The sequence below is a fragment of the Mytilus trossulus genome, unplaced genomic scaffold (genome assembly GCF_036588685.1).
Source record: "Mytilus trossulus isolate FHL-02 unplaced genomic scaffold, PNRI_Mtr1.1.1.hap1 h1tg000380l__unscaffolded, whole genome shotgun sequence".
NCBI lineage: Eukaryota > Metazoa > Mollusca > Bivalvia > Mytilida > Mytilidae > Mytilus > Mytilus trossulus.
Genome location: NW_026963343.1, coordinates 483390 through 504272, shown reverse-complemented (window position 1 = coordinate 504272; position 20883 = coordinate 483390). Strand labels below are relative to the sequence as shown.

The window sequence follows — 20883 nt, the reverse complement described above, 5'->3', positions numbered from 1 at the left end:
TAATCTACTCCTGGGGGTAAGAAAATCCTTAGATTTTTTTAATAATTCCAAGTTTTGTAAACAGAATATTTATAAAAATGACCATATAATTGATATTCATGTAAACACCGAAGTGCTGACTACTGGGCTGGTGATACCCTCGGGAACGAAACGTCCACCAGCAGTGGCATCGACCCAGTGGTGTAAATAGTTATCAAAGGTACCAGGTTTATAATTTAATACGCCAGACGCGCGTTTCGTCTACATAAGACTCATCAGTGACGCTCATATCAAATAAATGCAACAGTAGTATACCGCTGTTCAAAACTCATAAATCCATGGACAAAAAACAAAATCGGGGTAACAAACTAAATCCGAGGAAAACGCATTAAATATAAGAGAACAACGACACAACACCGGAACGCAACACACACAGAAGCGGACCAAGCAACAGACAAAACACCACGAGAATAACAAATATAACATCAAAACCAAATACATGAATTTGGGATGGACAAGTACTGTGCCACGTCTTATCTCAATATCTCAAAAATAAGAGAAAACACAAACGACTCAACGTTAAAATGTAACACACACAGAAACGAACAATATTATTTTAATGGCGATCTTCCTGACTTGGTACAGGACACTTTTAAAGGGGAATAAAAGTGGTTGGTTGAACCTGGTTTTATGGCATGCCAAACCTCGCACTTTAATGGCAAAGTTAAATATAACATTGCAATGACAACACAATATTACAGGACTACAATACAAATAAATAGGAGAACATATTAGACAAAGAAAAACTTGATTAATAGATAACAAAAAGCATCAGGTTTAAAATTCAATACGCCAAAAACGCGTCTTGTCCACACAAGACTCACCAGTGACGCCCAGATATAAAAGATCGAAAGTGAAAAAAGTACAAAGTTGTACAGCACTGAAGATCAAAAGTTGAAAAGGTTTTGCCAAATACGGCATTGTTTGTATGCCCGGGATAAGAACATTCTTATTATATAGAACAATTCATGCTGTTGCAAACAGTAAATTTTATCAAATGAATATGAAAGAGATATACATAATGAAACTGAAGTATTAACTAATTACAGAAAACCAAACCCGAATACATAACGCCCAGATATAAAAGATCGAAAGTGAAAAAAGTACAAAGTTGTACAGCACTGAAGATCAAAAGTTGAAAAGGTATTGCCAAATACGGCATTGTTTTTATGCCCGGGATAAGAACAACATTGTTATATAGAACGATTCATGCTATTGCAAACAGTAAAAAATAACAAATGAATATGAAAGATATATACATAATAAAACTGAAGTATTAACTTATTACAGAAAACTAAACCCGAATACATGATGCCAAGTTCAATACAGCATAGACACACCCGAATCAGTCCAGGCGTCAACGCAATTAAAAAAATGACGTCACATACGATGGCGAAATGGCACAAAAAGTTAAAAAGTCAAACAAATACAAAGTTGAAGAGAACTGAGAACCCAAAAGTCCAAAAAGATAAACTTGATTGTAAGTTATAGCAAAAAGAAGGTTAAAAATTGCAAAAGGAAAATCGACCTTAGATGAATTAAGCCTTCCTTTTAAGTCCCGTTTGATTAAATACAGCTGAATGTTTACATTTGTTTTAACATACTTGACATTTTATGTTTTGGGGTTTGAGCGAAGCGGATGATATCAGATCATGTAAAGCGCTACATCCGCGCATCAAAATTTACGAATTTTATTTTATTTTTTTAAATGCATGCTTTAAAATACTTCCGAAAGGTTGTGTAGCAGCAAATGCTGCCAATCCAGAATATACTGGAAGTCACATTAAACACATAACAAATAGAAATCAACATATTATAATGCATCTATTAAAAAGTGAAAAATTTACGAAATGATACCTATAGCAATAATTTACATTATTTAAATATTCAAAATATGAGCATGAGAATTATACAAATCTGCTGTTAGGAAGTGAAAAACCAACTACGTCTAAATATAAAATTAAAATCAAGTAAGCCAAGATTAACACGTTATTCTTCAGTGCCCGTATGCATAAAGCTACTTAAGTTAAGATGTTCCTTAACACTTAAGTTATTGAAACTCCGCCCTCTTTATCTACACAGGCAAAATTTGCTCACTTGAATTTCATATGAATCTAACATGAACTTCACATGAAAATTTTCACGTGAGATTCACCTCCTTATAGCTTATACATGAAACAAACGTGAATATTGTCATGTGTGTTTCACGTGAATTGAGATACACATGAATTTGATGTGAAATTATTCACATGAATTTCACGTGAAATTTACAACAGATTTTTTTTATATTTTTCATGATTTTGATTGAATTTGAAATACTCTTTTATAAAAATTCATGTGAATTTCACATGAAGCAAATTTACGTGATTTTCGTGTGAAAATCACATGAGTTTCACATGAGATTCACATGTAACTCATAAAAACTGATTACATGTGAGTTTCACGTATAAGCTCGTTTGAGGTAAAATTCATGTGAATTTCACGTGAGATCCACATGAATTTAGATTCACGTGAAATTGATGTGAATGAAATTTTCCTTTGTAAGTGGTATGCATAAAAAATCTTAACGTAAGTATTTCCTAAGTAAAATCTTAGTTTTTTTAAGTCAAGCCCACAAAACTTAAGTGGTATGCATAAAACTCCTTATACGAAGGAAACGCCTAAGATAACACTTAAGTCTAAGGTACCTATAGAGCTTCCTTTTTTCAAAAATAGTTAAAAATCAATCGAAAGTATGCGTTTTTGCAGAACATTAATAGGTTACCTACAATTAAATTGATAAATAACTATATCAGTTATAAAATACTAATTATTCGTTTATTTATTACTAAATATTAACAATCATCGTAATTTTCTTCAAATCACGCATAATTAACAAATCAAGAGATAACAGTGGCTGTACTATCTCCCATATCTCGTGTGTATACAGAAACGTACTCAGTTTTTATACTCATGTAATTCATGCATGGTTCTATTTTTCGTTTGTTTACTCTTTACGTGCACGTTTTTAATATTCTATAAAATACACCGCGCGGGTATCATTTGTAACCGAAAGTTAAATCAGAGTTAAGGAATGAAGAATGGGCATGCAAAGCCACATTTTTTATATCATGTGTGTGTGAGTTGGTTTTTTTTGGGGGGGGGAGAGGTGGGTCATTTGAATTTTTAATTTAGTTTTATTTTAAAGATGTAGGGCATACCCTAAATATTTTCACTTTTCAGGGACAAAATCAAAACGTTTTAAGACCTACCCAGAGGTGGATTTCTTTCATAAAGGGTGTGTGGATGGACCTCCATTTTGTTAAAAAAATAAGTTGATTGTTTATGGAATCGCTGTTACGGCAGTCAGAGGTCCCCATTGCTACACCCCCATGGAATTTCGAAATTTATATGAAATCATATAAGTTATTTACTCGTATCAAATTATCTTTTATATTTCTTTATATATTCAATGAGATATATTGCGGTTTCGAAAATATTGCTAAAGTACGTTAATATGTTGAGAATATACTTATTGTAATAATTTGTTTAAGTAAAGATTGTAGGATTTTTGAAAAATGCCCTATAGTTTGTATATGGATTCCTGTAAAAAAGTTCTACCCTTCCCCCTTTTTTTTGTTGTTGTAAAAGGAAAGTGATAAAAATGTTAATTTCACATCCAAATAGATTTTTTTCAAACCATAAGCAAGGGCCAAGGGGAATGGAAAGGGAGATGTCAGGGCATAATAAGCTGAACTATTATAAAATTGAGAATGGAAATGGGGAATGTGTCAAAGAGACAACAACCCGACCAAATAAAAAAACAACAGCAGATGGTCACCAACAGGTCTTCAATGTAGCGAGAAATTTCCGCACCCGGAGGCGTCCTTCAGCTGGCCCCTAAACAAATATATACTAGTTCAGTGATAATGAACGCCATACTATTTTCCAAATTGTACACAAGAAACTAAAATTAAAATAATACAAGATTAACAAAGACCAGAGGCTCCTGACTTGGGACAGGCGCAAAAATGCGGCGGGGTTAAACATGTTTATGAGACCTCAACCTATACCTCTAACCAATGTAGAAAAGAAAATGATGGGTTTTGTAAAATGATTTGCTTACAATGCTACTCTTAGTCGTGCTATGCCACTGAAACCTTGATAATGTTTTGTTAGAGTTTAAAACATATTGTTGTATCCAGAAAATATTACACCCATTAAAAGATGATTAACGATTAAGTAGAGGAAAGTCTTGGATTACCGAAATATTTTCCTCCAATGCTCATCCGTCAAAGCATCAATCTTAAAAAGCGTTGTCTTATATGCGCCAATTGTTCATCATTATACTTTGTTACGTTCTATTGAAATGTTTTACATGTATACCAATTTCAATTTAATCCCAACTCTTTAAAATAAAAGCATGCATTGATCAATAAATTAATATAATCAAAACAAACTTTTACACGGATGAGTACATGTGATGAGCTAGTATATATCACATGGTAATTAGACAAAGGTTCCGATTTAAGTATTCCTTAGTTAAGTGAAGACTTGAGTAAGTTTATGCATACCACTTAAGAATTTTACTGAACTAAGGAAATTCTTAGTGAAATCTAAGTTTAAGGAATTCTTAAAAGAGGGACGAAAGATACCAAAGGGACAACCAAACTCATAAATCTATAACAAACTGACAACGCCATGACTAAAAATGAAAAAAGACAAACAGAAAAACAATAGTACACATGGCACAACATAGAAAACTAAAGAATTAACAACACGAACCCCACCAAAAACTAGGGGTGATCTCAAGTGCTCCGGAAGGGTAAGCAGATCCCGTTCCACATGTGGCACCATCAGGTTAAGATGTTTTTTGCATACGGCCCTTGGAAATGATTGAGTTTAAAACACACATTCCCAGATATACTATTTAGTTTATAAAATTGGGAGAAAACTAATATAACAGTCAGAGTAGGCACGGTTTATCCTCATATTACATTTCATTTTCACTTAGTCATATTAAGATAAGTTACGATTGATAAGTAGGAATTTAATTCACTATATCTTGCCAGTAAAAATCCACCTTTGTACATTAAATGTAAAGGTCTAATATGTGATCTATGTGTAAAGTGGTGGACACCTATTACCACTATTTCCGAGAGTGTGCATAGTTCAATGGAAAACGAATATTACATCCTTATTATTGAGACTGAAATAAGTTACATAAATAGTTAACCTTTAAGAACTTAGTATTTATACTGAAGATATACATACAACTTAAGCATACTTTCATATAAATACTTCCTAACAATAATCATATTTACTGTCTATAATAGTATAGTACTTTCTAATAATAATAATGAAAAAGAGAAAACGACGTCCGCAGTTTGTTGAATAAACTCATCATAGATACTAGGATTACATTTTTTATTTACGCAAGACATGCGTTTCGTCTACAGGAGACCCATAAGTGACGGTCGAATAAAAAAAAACGTTATAAAGGCCAAACAAAGTACGAATTTGAAGAGCATTGATTACCAAAAGTTTAGGACCTTAAATTTTTTCCAAATACATCTAAGGTAATCTATTCTTGAAGTAGAAAAGCCTTAGTATTTCAATAAAATCAATTTATAAGTATGACCATATCAATGATAATTCATGTCGGCACAGTGCGGACTACCGGGCTAGTGATACCCTCGGGGATTAAAACTCAACCAGCAGTGGTATCGACCCAGTGGTAGTCAATATAAATAGCCATATTGATAAAATGAAAAAAAGCAGTTTATGGAAAAATCAGTTTTATGAATATATTTTCATCCTTTTATTTTTGTTCACGAATGCTTTCCACTTGTGAATAATATTAAATCCAATTATTAAACTAGAAAACATAGGATTACGACCTGCATTTTAAATGCAATTAATTGACCGTCATGTGTATACTAGTCTGTATCATGAACATATCAATTGATAGTGTAGTTTGTTTGTGGTGGTTTAAATGAGAATGTCTTTTAATTCTGTTTAAAAAAAACTGTTGCAGTAGACGATACCACCGACTTTTATGGGCTGATATGTAAATAAAAGAGGAAATCCTTCATTTATCGAGATCTGTCAAAACTATTCTTTATTTCAAAATAAATATTTCCGATATAACAACAAGACACATTGCAGCCGTATATTACACGTACATGAGTGATCAAATGTTTGATACATTTACAGCAATTATCGTCATTGACTGCTTTAAATTTGTAAGTGAAACAATGCTACCTATATGCAGTTCTTGTAAATACCACACTTATATAAATAATGTAGTTATGTTTTCAGTGCCACATATTTTAAATACTGTAGCTTTTTTTTCAGTGCAACACTGCTATAAATACTGTAGTTCTTGTCAGTGAAATATCAATGCTGTACAGCATGTCAGTGAAACTGCTATATTACTGCTATATTACTGGAGTCCTTTCAGTGAAACACTGCTATGAGAACTGTTGTTCCTATTATAATTAACACAGCTGTGCAGTTTAGTATTCGTCTGTTCCTTGTTTTCTCCGATAGAGAGGTCATCTTTTTTCTCAGTAAACCTTTTTCCTCAGGAGATAATTTAGATTTTGGTTCCTTTATAGTACCACATATCCAATCTTTGCATTTCTGTAGCATTTGACATTTTCCATCTGTTTTAAGAAAACGGATATTAATGCTTTCATAAAATATATTTTACATATAAACGATACTCGTGAAAAGATCTCTACTTCCTCGTTTACTTTGTATCCGATTACTGATGTGGTAAACAAACGAGTTGTCTAACAAATAAACTTTTTTCAGGTTTTTATTTTTGATTAACAAGATCTAGAAATTGACAATGAGGGTCGGTTAAAAACAAAACTTTACGACAAAAGAGATGATTTCAGCTTTCCAATTGTGAACTTTCCATTTCTAAGTAGCAACATTCCAGCAGCACCTGCATACTGGGTATATATCTCCCAATTGATACGATATTCCCGTGCTTGCATTTCCTATTATGATTTTCTTGGTAGAGGGTTACTGCTCACAAGGAAGCTATTAAACCAAGAGTTCCAATTGGTGAAGTTGAAATCATCCCTTCGTAAATTTTACGGACGCCATCACGAGTTGGTTGACCGTTATGGAATAACCGTTTCACAAATGATATCGGATATGTTTCGTACGTCGTAACTACAATCCCCTTCCCTTTCATAAATGTGACCTACCGAATTAGACTATTTACCGGATTTGTAATCACATTATCAACACGAGAGCTGCCACATGTGGAGTTGAATCTGCTTACCCTTCCGGAGCACCTGAGATCACCCCTAGTTTTTGGTGGGGTTCGTGTTGTTTATTCTTTATTTTTCTAGGTTGTGTCATTTGTACTAGTGTTTTTCTGTTTGTCTTTTTCATTTTTAGCCATGGCGTTGTCAGTTTGTTTTAGATTTATGAGTTTGACTGTCCCTTTGGTATCTTTCGTCCCTCTTTTGTGACATTATCAAAAAGAAGGTTCAACCATCGACATGGACGAATACATCTGTTGATGCTCGTAGAAACTGACAGTAAATTTAAAGATATTAACACTGAATGTGCACTTTGAAGAGTATTCCTGCTTACGACATTAACTTTTAAGGCTCCTTTTGGTTATATGAGGTCTTTAACGTTTGCATCAGCTTTTGGATTTGCAATATTAAATTTAAAAAGACATTGAAACGTCACCAATGTTAAAAATTTTCTAACACTGATACTTACTATTCAATGTTTCAGAGGGTTGTCTTTGTTCATTTTCTGAATCAAACCCTAAATCCTCCTCCTCATCAGAAGATAATTCAGGTTCATCCTCATCGTTTCTGGTCCACCATGTTACTCTTTTCAACTATAAAACAGATGAATTCATTGGATTAACTCAAGTTTAACATTATTGATGTTTAGCGTTAATAATGGTTATATTCAAAAGAAAGTAACAGTACAATGCAACATAAAACAGCAATTCAAGATACTCAATCTTTGTGATCTTTTGTCGGAAGCCTAAATACTTATATAGTTATCAAAGGTACCAGGATTATAATTTAGTACGCCAGACGCGCGTTTCGTCTACATATGACTCATCAGTGACGCTCATATCAAAATATTTATAAAGCCATAAGTAAATATTTATAAGTACAAAGTTGAAGAGCATGGAGATCCAAACAAAATCATTTTTATTTTAAAATGAATATCTAAAATTTGGCAACCACAATCTCATCACATACATTTGTATTGATAAAAATGATCGATTGATTTCAAGTTAAGAATGTGATTTGTAGTAATATCTGACTATCATGGAGTCTTCTTTACACAACTTAAGTGTCTATGTTTCTTTAACATTGGTCTGTGTTACTACCTTTCTATCTGGTCTTGGTTCAGTAAACATGCTAATCAGAATCATTGCCCCTGTTGTGACTAAACCTAATATTGCTGCAAAATGTAGAAAATCTACTTTGCTAACTAAAGCTGGGCGGTTGTCTGGATCTCCACTGCCACAGAGAGGTACACGAAAGGAAAAATCTAAGACCATCCTTATTATTCCAACAATAAGGCCAAGAATTAGTCCCCAGAAGGCTCCCTGAAATAAATGATATAACTGTTTATGTTTATATATTAGACAAACATACCTGTTACAGTGTCAATTTGTGTAAACTGTAACTGTAGATATATAAGTACGCATCGATTGATCTGTTCGACGTTCTCACATTGATCATCTCTAAGAAAGAACTCACATCACACAGGTTCTTTACAAGAGTAACAAAGCAGGCATGATCTATAGAATAATATGTTGTAAACTTCGTTTATCCCCATAGCTTTGTGTCATATACAAACAAAAAAATATTTACAACAAACACAGCTAATTTTGCATATGTACTATTTCTGATGGCTTACTTTATAATCAATTTTGTTTTGATCTTGATCATGAATGTCATGCTTAAAAGTATGTAATTTTTAGTAAAAAGTAAAATAAAATAAAAAATACTGAACTCCGGGGAAATTTCAAAACAGGAAGTTCCTAATCAAATCGCAAAATTAAACGCACAAATACATCAAATGAATAACAAAAATACTGTCATATTCCTGACTTGGTACAGGCATTTTCTATAGTAGACGGTTATTATTTACCAGGAGCAAATTACCTGTTCTGTTAGTCTCTTCCAGAACAAACCCAAGATAAACAGTACACACATCGGTGGTATCAGGTAAGATCTGATCGCTTGCATGTAAAACCAAATGATTCCTGCCTCCGCCGACTTTAATATCGGTAGCCATAACACGCTTAGTACGACAAGTACTAGAACTGTTAGTCTTCCTACAATCATCAGCTCGGATTGTGGTGCCTGTTTCCGGAATTGTCTCCAAATGTCCATGGTCATAATAGAACTACCACTATTTAATATAGATGTCATCGAACTCATTAACGCTGCTAACAGTGCTGCCAACATTAGTCCTCGAAGTCCTTAAAAACACAACAAATACGTGTACAACAAGAAATGCTCATTATGACACGAAACATAACAGAAATACCAAATTGAAGGGATTACACCTCGTTTTATAGCTTCCTACGCCTTTCGCTTTTATGGCAGTTACATAGAATTCTTTTGAACTTTGAAATATAAAAGCTTATATATCTCGCTGTCTATTTCAAGCCTTCTTTCTAATTCAAAATAATAATAACAAATACATTACCTTTCGGCAGTAGTCTGATGACCAACACTGGATACGCAAAGTTACTACATCCAGCTTTATTATTACAGAATTCCTCACAGGATGTAGGATCAGCACAGGCTATGTCATCTAAATAATAAGTATATGATTATTACAGAATTCCTCACAGGATGTAGGATCAGCACAGGCTATGTCATCTAAATAATAAGTCTATAATTATTACAGAATTCCTCACAGGATGTAGGATCAGCGCAGGCTATGTCATTTGAATAATAAGTCTATGATTATTACAGAATTCCTCACAGGATTTAGGATCAGCGCAGGCTATGTCATTTGAATAATAGGTCTATAATTATACCTAAAGAAAATGTTATGCAGAAAAATGTCCATTTGCACAGATTTTTGTTTAAGTTTAATGTTGAAGACTAGTAAATACTAATAACATGAATACACTGTTTATCCGTTTTGGGTTTTTTTTGCAAGCTATTTGTTTAACTATCATCCTAGAAAATCATATGATGAAAAAAAAACCAATTAAAACATAGTTCTATATATGTATTAAGGAATATATTTTGTTCAGAATATATGTATATACAGTGTGTAAGAGCTTTGGTATATTATAGTATGTTATCTCCAAGTTATAATGTTAATTTGATTATATCATTAATATACATCAATTACCTTCCTTTTCATTCATATGTATAATAATGTATCGAAATTTGTTTAAATACTACTTTATTAGTAGATTTTGTCTTTCAAATTTCGACTGTGTCTATCTACAAACCTGTGTATAGTATTCTACTGATCATTCCAGGTATTATAAATAATAATAATCCGGTCAATTTTAATACGGATGCAAATAATGTTGCCGCTTTAGCATGCACCATATTCTTTGCCGAAAGAGTTCTTTGTACAATCAACTGAAATGATATAAGACTTAAGATGAGGCGTTATTTTCATTAATGTTACAATACTGCAGTCAATATAAAGCTATAAGAGAAGCGAAAGATACAACAGGGACATTCAAATCATTAGTCGAAACTAAACTGACAACGCCATATCTACAAAGAAACACAGATAAAACAACAGTATACACAACTTATAACACTTACCACTGAGCAAAACGAACCCCTTAAAATCCAGGGTGCTATATGGTGATCCGGTGTGGTATTCATATGCTGCTAAACAAGTGGAAATATACGTTCATGTACACACCCGGTGAAGTCTAGTTAAGTATGTCATTTTGGACGGGGTTATAGTGACGACAATTTGAAAATATTCTTCGTCATCTGTTAAACAGATATCCCATAACGGTCAACCAACTGGTGGCGTTCGTCAAATGGACGAAGGGATGGTTTCAACTCCACCACTTGGAACTCTTGATGTGTTGGCTTACTTGTGAGCAGCAATCCCTTTATCAAGGAAATCGCGATAGGAAATATAAGCCCTAGAGTTATCGTTTCAACTAGTAAATTTATACATGTACTCCGTATGCAGGCGCTGATTCAATGTGGCTACAAAAAAAGTTAACAATTGAGAAGATAAATTTATTTAGTTTGTCGTAATGTTTTGCTTTCAAACGACCTGAAATTTCTAGATGTTAGTCGAGATAAGTGTATTCAAAATAGATGAAGAATATCGCTAACTGCTTTTCTTTCTTCCTAAGAAATTCGTATATGAAGTCAGTCTCATATGAATAACGGAACAAAACGACAAGAAGAGGAGAACAGTTGGTTTCCATTGAAATTCTGATTGTTTGTAGAAAAACACGTCCTCACAAGTTTATAAATATGGTGTCAATCAAGAAATTAAGTATCTTGACGATGTCAGATTCCGAATTTTTTTTTTTTTGAATCAGAGGGATTTTTTACAAAGTATGATGTTTGGGATGTGGATTCAAATTTAAAGTATAGAAAAGTCAGATGTATAATTCTATTGCATGAGCTTCTTCTGTATGGTGGTATCATTAATTTTTTTTTGTAGTTAATTAAGGACACAATACGAAAATGTGTGTACTTAAAAAAAAGACTAACAGAATGGGACACTTTAATAAAATAAATTATTATTAGTATTACCTGATCCTGGCTCCATACATATAGTCCCAAGAACGATAACCCTGAAAATGCACCAGACCATGGAATATCGCCGGAAACTGGACTTCTAAGAATGTGAAACGAATCCTCACGTGGTTTACCACATTCCTGGTATGATTGGTTGTTGAAAGTTTGATTGGCGATACTTGTCATGTACTTGGCTGTCATACCACTCCATCCACCAACCTCGTTCAGTCCTGTTAAAAATGTTACTTATTAAATGATTATATTGTCTTTTCGGTTAAATGTGTTAGACAAACAAGTTCTACTTAAACTGATAAGTCTCTTCTTATTCTAAAAATTTTAAAAGAAATAAACGTTTGAACTTCCGATGGTAACCATAATTTGAGGGTTATACTTCGGGGGTACTTGAGATCACCCCCAGTTTATGGTTGAGTTTGTGCTGCTTAGTCTTTAGTTTTGTTTGTTGTGTCTTGTGTACTAATTATTATATTTGTCTGGGTTTTTTTTTTCTTTCTAGCCATGGCGTTGTCAGTTAATTTTCGTTCTTTGAGTTTGACTGTCCCAATGGTATCTTTTGCGCCTCTCTGCTGACCATTATATTTCTCTCATTTCATTTTGTCATTTTGTTTTAACACATAATTACTACTGAACGTGATCCCAGTAGATAACGAGTTAGACTAGTCCTACCCGAGTAAGGATAAACACTCACTATGTGCAGCTGCATACCATGGCAGAAGTAGGGAATTTCCTAAAAGGCTTTAACTATACCAATGATAAGGTTGTATCAAACTCCTTGACTAATAATAATTTGACTCGTTTAATTTTCATAAAATTTTGACACAATATAATTTTGACCATTTGACAAAAATATAAGATTTTCAATAAATTTAAACATATAAAAAGAAAATGTGGTATGATTGCCAATGAGACAACTATCCAAAAACGACCAAAATGACACAAACATTTACAATTATAGGTCACCGTACGACCTTCAACAATGAGCAAAGCCCATACCGCATACAGTCAGCTATAAAAGCCCCCGATAAGAAAATGTAAAACAATTCAAACGAGAAAACTAACGGTCTTATCTATGTGAACAAAATGAACGAAAAACAAATATGTAACACATAAACAAACGACAACAACTGAATTATAGGCTCCTGACTTGGGACAGGCACATATATAAATAATGTGGCGGGGTTAAACATGTTAAGGGGATTCCAACCCTCCCCCTAACCTGTGACAGTGGTATAACAGTACAACATAAGAACGAATTATAAAAATCAGTTGAAAAAGGCTTAACTCATCAGATAGACAAAAATAAAAGTGGATAAAAACAAACCACTTTACCAGAAAATTTCATTGGTTGATTTATATTTTCTCAACATAAAAACGTGATTAAAACGTTCAGCTGGTTTTTTTTAACAGAGTTATCTCCCTGTAGTGTTATCTACCACCTTAAGTAGTATAAAGTGGTTGTTTTAAGTGTTATGTCTTTGAATATTCCTACCCATGACTGCTAATATTGTAGCACTGATGAGAAGGACTGCTGATTGTAAGGTGTCTGTGTAAATAACGGACGCTAAACCACCTGAAAAGACAATATACAATAATTTATATGGAATTGTTGAACTTTGGGCAGACGCATAATTTATGTAATCAACAGCAACGGTCCATTATCTTTGCTGTTTCTTGTTTAGAAAATTTGTTTTGGATTTTGTATTTTCTACGGAAAATTTATAATGATTGCGAATGTTTTATCTTTTCTTTATTTTTATTCTTCACAGTTTCATACGAAATGGCAGTTAAGCAATAGTAATTGGAAAATGCATAAGAGAACTCTGTTAAGCCTTTAATAAATGAGATTTATACTGGTACATGAGGAAGGACACTTGTTAGTTACACAATTATCCTTCAAGTTAATCTTTATAGAAATGCTTGTAAACTTGAGAGCAATAATCATACTGTTTTTAGTTACGCAATTTCATATCTAAAATGTTTGTGTGAGAATAAAAACTCACCAACTACTGTAAATATAGCTGTTACGATCAATATCAGAACAACGCATAAATACATATTCCATTTTAAAATCTGTTGCAGAAAAATGGCGCCTGAGTATATTTCTATCTAAAAAAAATGTTCATGTTTTATTTGATGGATAATAATATGTATGTATATATAATAATTATATTTTGAATTATTTAATTATCCAATACACACATTCAAGTGAAATATGTGCATGCTTTGCAAAAAACATCTAAATCGATGACAAAAGCCGGGTGAAAGATACCAAAGGGACATTCAAACTCATAAATCGAAAATAAACTATCAACGACATGGCTAAGCATTAGATAAAGATAAACAGACAAATATTAGCACACAAAACACAACACAAAGAACTAAAGACTAAGCAACACGAACCCCACAAAAAAACTGGGGTGATCTCAGGTGCTCTCAAATACTTATTTCTTTTGTGATTTTCTTCCATGTCTTTGTGTAATTTGTGTAATTTGTTCAATAGTTTTTGTTATGATTATTGATACATCGCAGAGACAGTGGCTGAACATGACTAAACTGATGATGTATAAAAGTCAACATTCGAGTTGGATCTCAAAAGTTAGATACCACAACCTTTGGAGTATTTTATAACATGTTCTTACCGAGATGTTAAAAAGAATAAATCCTATTAATGCAAAGAACGACGAAAACATCCTTATTCTCTTCCCGCCAAATCTTTTCCGCAAATACTCTGGCATCGTAAAGACCTGAAAAACAAAATCAAATTGCAAAAGAAGTATGTCAGATATCAATGAAAGTAAAGAAAAATGATTATCATATGCTAGACATATAAACATGATCAGAAAGTGAACGAGCAATGCAAAATGTTTGCTCGATTAATGTTAGCCAAAGTTCCATTCGCCTTTTCTCGTATATAATAAAACAAAATGGAACTTATCATCGAGTTTGTATTTGTCATTAGGAACATAATGGGTGTCGCTTTAGGACTAGTAATTGAGAATCCTTTTAGAACAACTAACTTTAGTCCCGTTCTTGTAGATTAAGTAAATGAAAACAACACGTTATAAATTGTATGCGTTGGAGGTGCTTTTCTGAATCTATCGACATAAGGAACGCTCAATACCAAATATTTGAAACCAAGTCTGAATAAGAACCGAAACAGTTAAGGAGCTATACGACCAAAAAGACATAAAAAAAGCCAAATCCATCCAACTTAAATAAAGATTTGTGCGTTTTTCAGTGATTAGCGTTCTAGTGTACATTTGTGCTGTATTTCTGACATGTAGTGTTGTCATTTTTTTAATATTTTGTAACATTTCCATATTAGCGGGAGGTTTGGCTAGCCACAAATCCAGGTGCCTTTGTTAACATGTAATAAGTTTTACATATTTTTGAAACTTGAATGTTGCTGCAAAACGCAACTTGATTCCATAAAGGATTGAAATTCCTTATATTTGAGATTTCAATGTAAGCTACATGCATATATATATATGAAAACTGTGGAATTTCTTTTTGAGTGCAAAACGATAGATATTGGAATTCCTACACCAATGTACCATATTAAATTAATGCACACTCATTATTATTGCTTCATCCTTATTAAAAATCACATATAAAATTGCAATGAACTATATCTAAGGTATTTTTAATGTCCTGTTTTCTGTTGGCATATAAGATAGCTTACCCCAGACGAAATATAAACCGGTAGAAACACCCACCCAAGTGCTACCAAGAAATATACCGCCTAAAATGAGATTCAATAAACTATCATTAATAACAATAGATATAATATAAATGATACAAAAAAAAACGATTACATTATTGAAGTGTAGGAAACAACTTTAACATTATTGAAGTGTAGGGAACAACTTTAACATTATTGAAGTGTAGGGAACAACTTTAACATTATTGAAGTGTAGGGAACAACTTTAACATTATTGAAGTGTAGGGAACAACTTTAACATTATTGAAGTGTAGGGAACAACTTTAACATTATTGAAGTGTAGGAAACAACTTTAACATTATTGAAGTGTAGGGAACAACTTTAACATTATTGAAGTGTAGGAAACAACTTTAACATTATTGAAGTGTAGGAAACAACTTTAAGCCATATATAATTTTACACTGAAATTGGACTAGTGATGTGGGTTTAAAAAATGTTGTATATTTCAATAACTATAGTCTCTAACATTAGGAACATTTCTTGTAAAATCAACCTGCATAGACATTTAAAAGCGTCATACTTACAATCCATTCATAAATAGTGACAGCCAATCCCGAAGCTGCAGCTGTGCCAGCTAAACCAATAAACATTGGAGCTCCTATGTTACTGGCATAAATTGATGCACCAACCTAATTGTAAAAGTCGTATTCATTGATGCTTAAAAACTACATGTAACAAAATATACAAGGACATTTTTTTCGATAGAAAAAACAAGTATTTACACAGAACCATAAAACTCATCCACATGCATTTTACATTTTAGATTGATCTGATTTAACACCCAGTTCGGATTTTCAAACAAGGGAATTACCAGTTATAATTCAAGTATAAGTGTTTAATTGGAAAGGGGGATCTACTCATATGTCCAAATTCAAATGCGTTGATCGTAAAGTAAATGGGGGATCCGCCACTGCAAATACCTCAGCTAAAAGGCGCATGATTACAACACGGATTCATGTATTGGTAAACATTACAAATAAAGTACGACTTCAGTTTAAGATATTTGTATTTTGATTTATTTACAGACAACACCAGCGCCAATACAGGCCTTAGACATTTCAATTTCAAACGGGAAACTTCACACTAAAATTTACGACAAAAGAGAGGATTTTTCATTTCCTATTGTTAATTTTCCTTTTTTAGACGGCGATGTGCCTTTGGCTCCATCATACGGTGTTTATATATCGCAACTCGTTCGGTTTGCCCGTGTGTGTTCTGATGTCATAGATTTTAACGAACGTAATCAATGCATCACTGGTAAATTGTTGTGTCAGGGATTTCGATACCATAAATTACTTAAAACTTTTACTAAATTCTTTCATAGATACAAAGATTTGATTAGTAAATTTGGCTTTACCTGTAGAAAGCTTATTAAAAATGGTATTTCTCATCCTAAATTTTATGGTAATATTGTACTTAAAGCGAGGAAATCACTATGTGATCCTTGTAAACTCATCGAACCTTTAAACAAACTTATAAGTAAGGGTTATCGTACCAATATTGTAATTAGATCTCTGAATATAGTTCACATTGGCACTAATATTGATTTTGTCATTAGCAAATTAAAACATAACTAAATTTCATTATCTTTTGAGGCGAGATGTATAGGGGACACAGCCACGTTAACTTTTATTTCTATAGAAGTCGCTCTTCACTATACTACTACCTGTCGATACATTTATTTTTGGCATTGCACAAGTCATGTCTTCTTTGACTATTAATGACGTTAAAATACTAAATCCCTGTGATGTATTTTAGTCGATTTTAGTCTTTGATGCATGAATTTTTACTATTAATTGGTTTTGGCTTTTAACTAGCTGTCAGTAACTGCGAGTACTCTCAAATCGTATTTTCTTGTTAATTCGACCTGTTGATACTGTTTATAATGCTTAATTGTCATTTTTTATTCATATGGATCTTGGCTGTATACCAGCTTTGATTATTTGTAATATCTTCAATTTTTCACTTATTCTTACAACATTTGTATAAACTTCAAGATTATAAAAAAACGGTTTTTTTCTAAAGTGAACATTGATTGGTTAAATATTTCTCAGTGTGTTTGAATTTGTTTGATAGCCTTTTGGTCATGACTGTTTGTCTCTAATATTTAATTAACTGTGCATTTGTATTCAGATATCGCAGATCAAATTTATTCGTTCTTTGTGTAATTACGTTTTTTGATTGAGTTAAGTCTGCTAATTGATATTTTATCGAATGTTTTTATATGTTGTGATGTTATGCTATTGTTTCAGAAAAAGGGAGAAGGTTTGGGCCCATTAAAACGTTTAATCCCGCTGCAAATGTTTGCACCTGTCCTAAGTCAGGAATCTGATGTACAGTAGTTGTCGTTTGTTTATGTAATATATACGTGTTTCTCGTTTTGTTTATATAGATTAGACCGTTGGTTTTCCCGTTTGAATGGTTTTACACTAGTAATTTTGGGGCCCTTTATAGCTTGTTGTTCGGTGTGAGCCAAGGCTCCGTGTTGAAGGCCGTACTTTAACCTATAATGGTTTAATTTTTAAATTGTTATTTGGATGGAGAGTTGTCTCATTGGCACTCACACCACATCTTCCTATATCTATGATACTTGACTTCAAAACTTATACGTCCCATTTCGTTCGATATGATTATGTATCTCTTCTTCTTTGTACTCACGGGAATCCAGTGCATTGATTTTCCCGCCAAAAAGTATCCTGTTGTGTTGCCTCTGTTTGGACGACATGTTGACTAAAATAATACAAAGCTGCATAAAAATCTACGAATATATGTAAAAAATCAATATCTTCTTTAAACTTATCAGGTTTAATACAAAGCAATTGATTGTTTACTTTTAATGAATTGTTCAAACATTTGTTGCTGCTTAGTGGAATTGGTTTATTGACAGAATTTATGATTTTCAGTATTTTGAAATCAATACAGGATAAGCTAGACACAATCTCAAACACATTGTACAGAGACACGTTTAGACCTAAACATGTGAAAAAAAGTGCAGAAACGATGTGCTTAGAAATGTGTTTAGGATCTAAACACACTGTTCACAATTTACCTGGTACCGTAATGAAGAGGGATAGTGGTAGAACATTTTTAACTAAGCTATATGTTATAAATACCTGTCCAAAGTGATGAACTTTGTCAGTGATTGTCTTGTGATTTTTATGTTATACTAGATTTTCTAGTTGAATCTGCAAATTTTATTCACAACTAGTCTACATTGTAGTTCATGTACTAAGGACATCAGAGTTTCCGATATGACTCATGTGTATACATTTTTCTATAGTTAAAGACCCTATAGTATATACTCATCAATAACTGTCATATCTCTACATCACCTTACATTCATATCAAACTCTATGTTTTAGGTCAGAAATCTTAGGTACTACAAACACGACACCAGAGGTTAATATCTATATCTATCGATTCTTTTAGACCCAATAACTGTAAACAGTACTTTTCAATTGTAAAAACAAACGTAAAGTACATGTTATTTTCAGGGACGATATTTCACTTACCCAAATTCCGACACATAAAACTGCAATAAAATAGATCCCTATAACAACATAGTCGACGGTATCTAGACTGTCTGTCATTGTTCAAGGTTTCTATATTCTGATAAGATGAACATTGAGGATTAAATTGATTAGATAGAGCTGGGAGATCTTGTGAGAATATGAACAGTGGTTTAAATATAGAAACTTAAACCAATTTGGGAAATAATACAAAAACATTTTAAAAATTAGTTCTTAAAGTTTGAAGGTTAAATGAAAGTATCGGGCGATGTCCTACTGACTTTAACCTTTCTAGCTAATGCTGATATTTGTATTTTAACATAAACTGATAAATGATAAGTTTACTATCTATGTTACCTAGACGAGTGCTGTTTATCGGTACCAGTCGCCAACTTAGATTGGAATTATATACTGGTACACTTTGTAGGGTTTTTGACTATTGGAAAACAAAATTGACGATCGACTGGTCTTATACTTATTCAGACGCTACACACTCAAACAATGTAAACATATTTAAAATAAACAGCTTGTCCGATTGATTGACATAAAAATCGTGTGTACTTAAAACGGAAAGAACGGCAATGACGAAAATCTGAATTTCTAAACCGCTACAGGTAAAAACATTGAATAAAGGTATTCTATTTTCACTGAATATTAATAACATTGATTAAAACTATTTTTGAAAAAGACAATTGCATGATGTACGACTTCATAATTTTGTAGCACCGAAAACCGATCAAAGCATATAACCTCTCCCGAAACTGACCAACATGCTCTCAAACTCTGTATAAGAAGGTAATCGTTAATATGTGAAAAAACATACAGTTGATCCAAAATTAAATTTAAAAAAACTTGTGTTGGCATATTATCATTGTGCTCGGCTTTTACAATCTGTGCACTATGCTTGACTTGTAGTGTAATACAACTTGAAAGTGCTCGGCTTAAAGTGTAATGCACAATTTTTTACTAGGCTTATAGTGTAATACAACCTATAGATATAGGAAGATGTGGTGTGAGTGCCAATGAGACAACTCTCCATCCAAATAACAATTTAAAATTAAACCATTATAGGTTAAAGTACGGCCTTCAACACGGAGCCTTGGCTCACACCGAACAACAACCTATAAAGGGCCCCAAAATTACTAGTGTAAAACCATTCAAACGGGAAAACCAACGGTCTAATCTATATAAACAAAACGAGAAACGAGAAACACGTATATAATACATAAACAAACGACAACTACTGTACATCAGATTCCTGACTTAGGACAGGTGCAAACATTTGCAGCGGGATTCAACGTTTTAATGGGCCCAAACCTTCTCCCTTTTTCTGAAACAATAGCATAACATCACAACATATAAAAACATACGATAAAATATCAATTAGCAGACTTAACTCAATCAAAAAACGTATGATTACACAAAGAACGAATAAATTTGATCTGCGATATCTGAATACAAATGCACAGTTAATTAAATATTAGAGACAAACAGTCATGACCAAAAGGCTATCAAACAAATTCAAACACACTGAGAAATATTTAACCAATCAATGTTCACTTTAGAAAAAAACCGTTTTTTTATAATCTTGAAGTTTATAAAAATGTTGTAAGAATAAGTGAAAAATTGAAGATATTACAAATAATCAAAGCTGGTATACAGCCAAGATCCATATAAATAAAAAATGACAAAAAAGCATTATAAACAGTAAAATTTTAGTCCTGGTATCTATGATGAGTTTATATACAAGCTATGTATGTTTGACTTATAGTGTAATGCAAAATGAGTGTACAAACATTAACAAACAAAACGCTGTCACAAATAGTACAGTGAGATACGTTATAGGCTTTGTGTGTTACTC

At 32.7% G+C, this 20883-nt stretch overlaps 1 protein-coding gene across 1 annotated transcript; it reads right to left on the bottom strand.

The window, feature by feature from the left end:
- Positions 1–6371: 6371 nt before the first annotated feature.
- Positions 6372–19124, bottom strand: LOC134702053 (sodium/glucose cotransporter 4-like). Its single transcript, XM_063563151.1, has 14 exons — positions 19026–19124; positions 18172–18243; positions 16038–16142; positions 15475–15534; positions 14432–14536; positions 13793–13898; positions 13282–13362; positions 11790–12004; positions 10499–10634; positions 9736–9843; positions 9186–9505; positions 8402–8623; positions 7771–7894; positions 6372–6686 (listed from the first exon to the last, which is right to left on the bottom strand). Exons 1-14 carry the CDS (start codon positions 19101–19103, stop codon positions 6478–6480), a joined length of 1941 nt encoding a protein of 646 aa, XP_063419221.1. The 5' UTR covers positions 19104–19124; the 3' UTR covers positions 6372–6477.
- Between the last annotated feature and the right edge of the window lie 1759 nt (positions 19125–20883).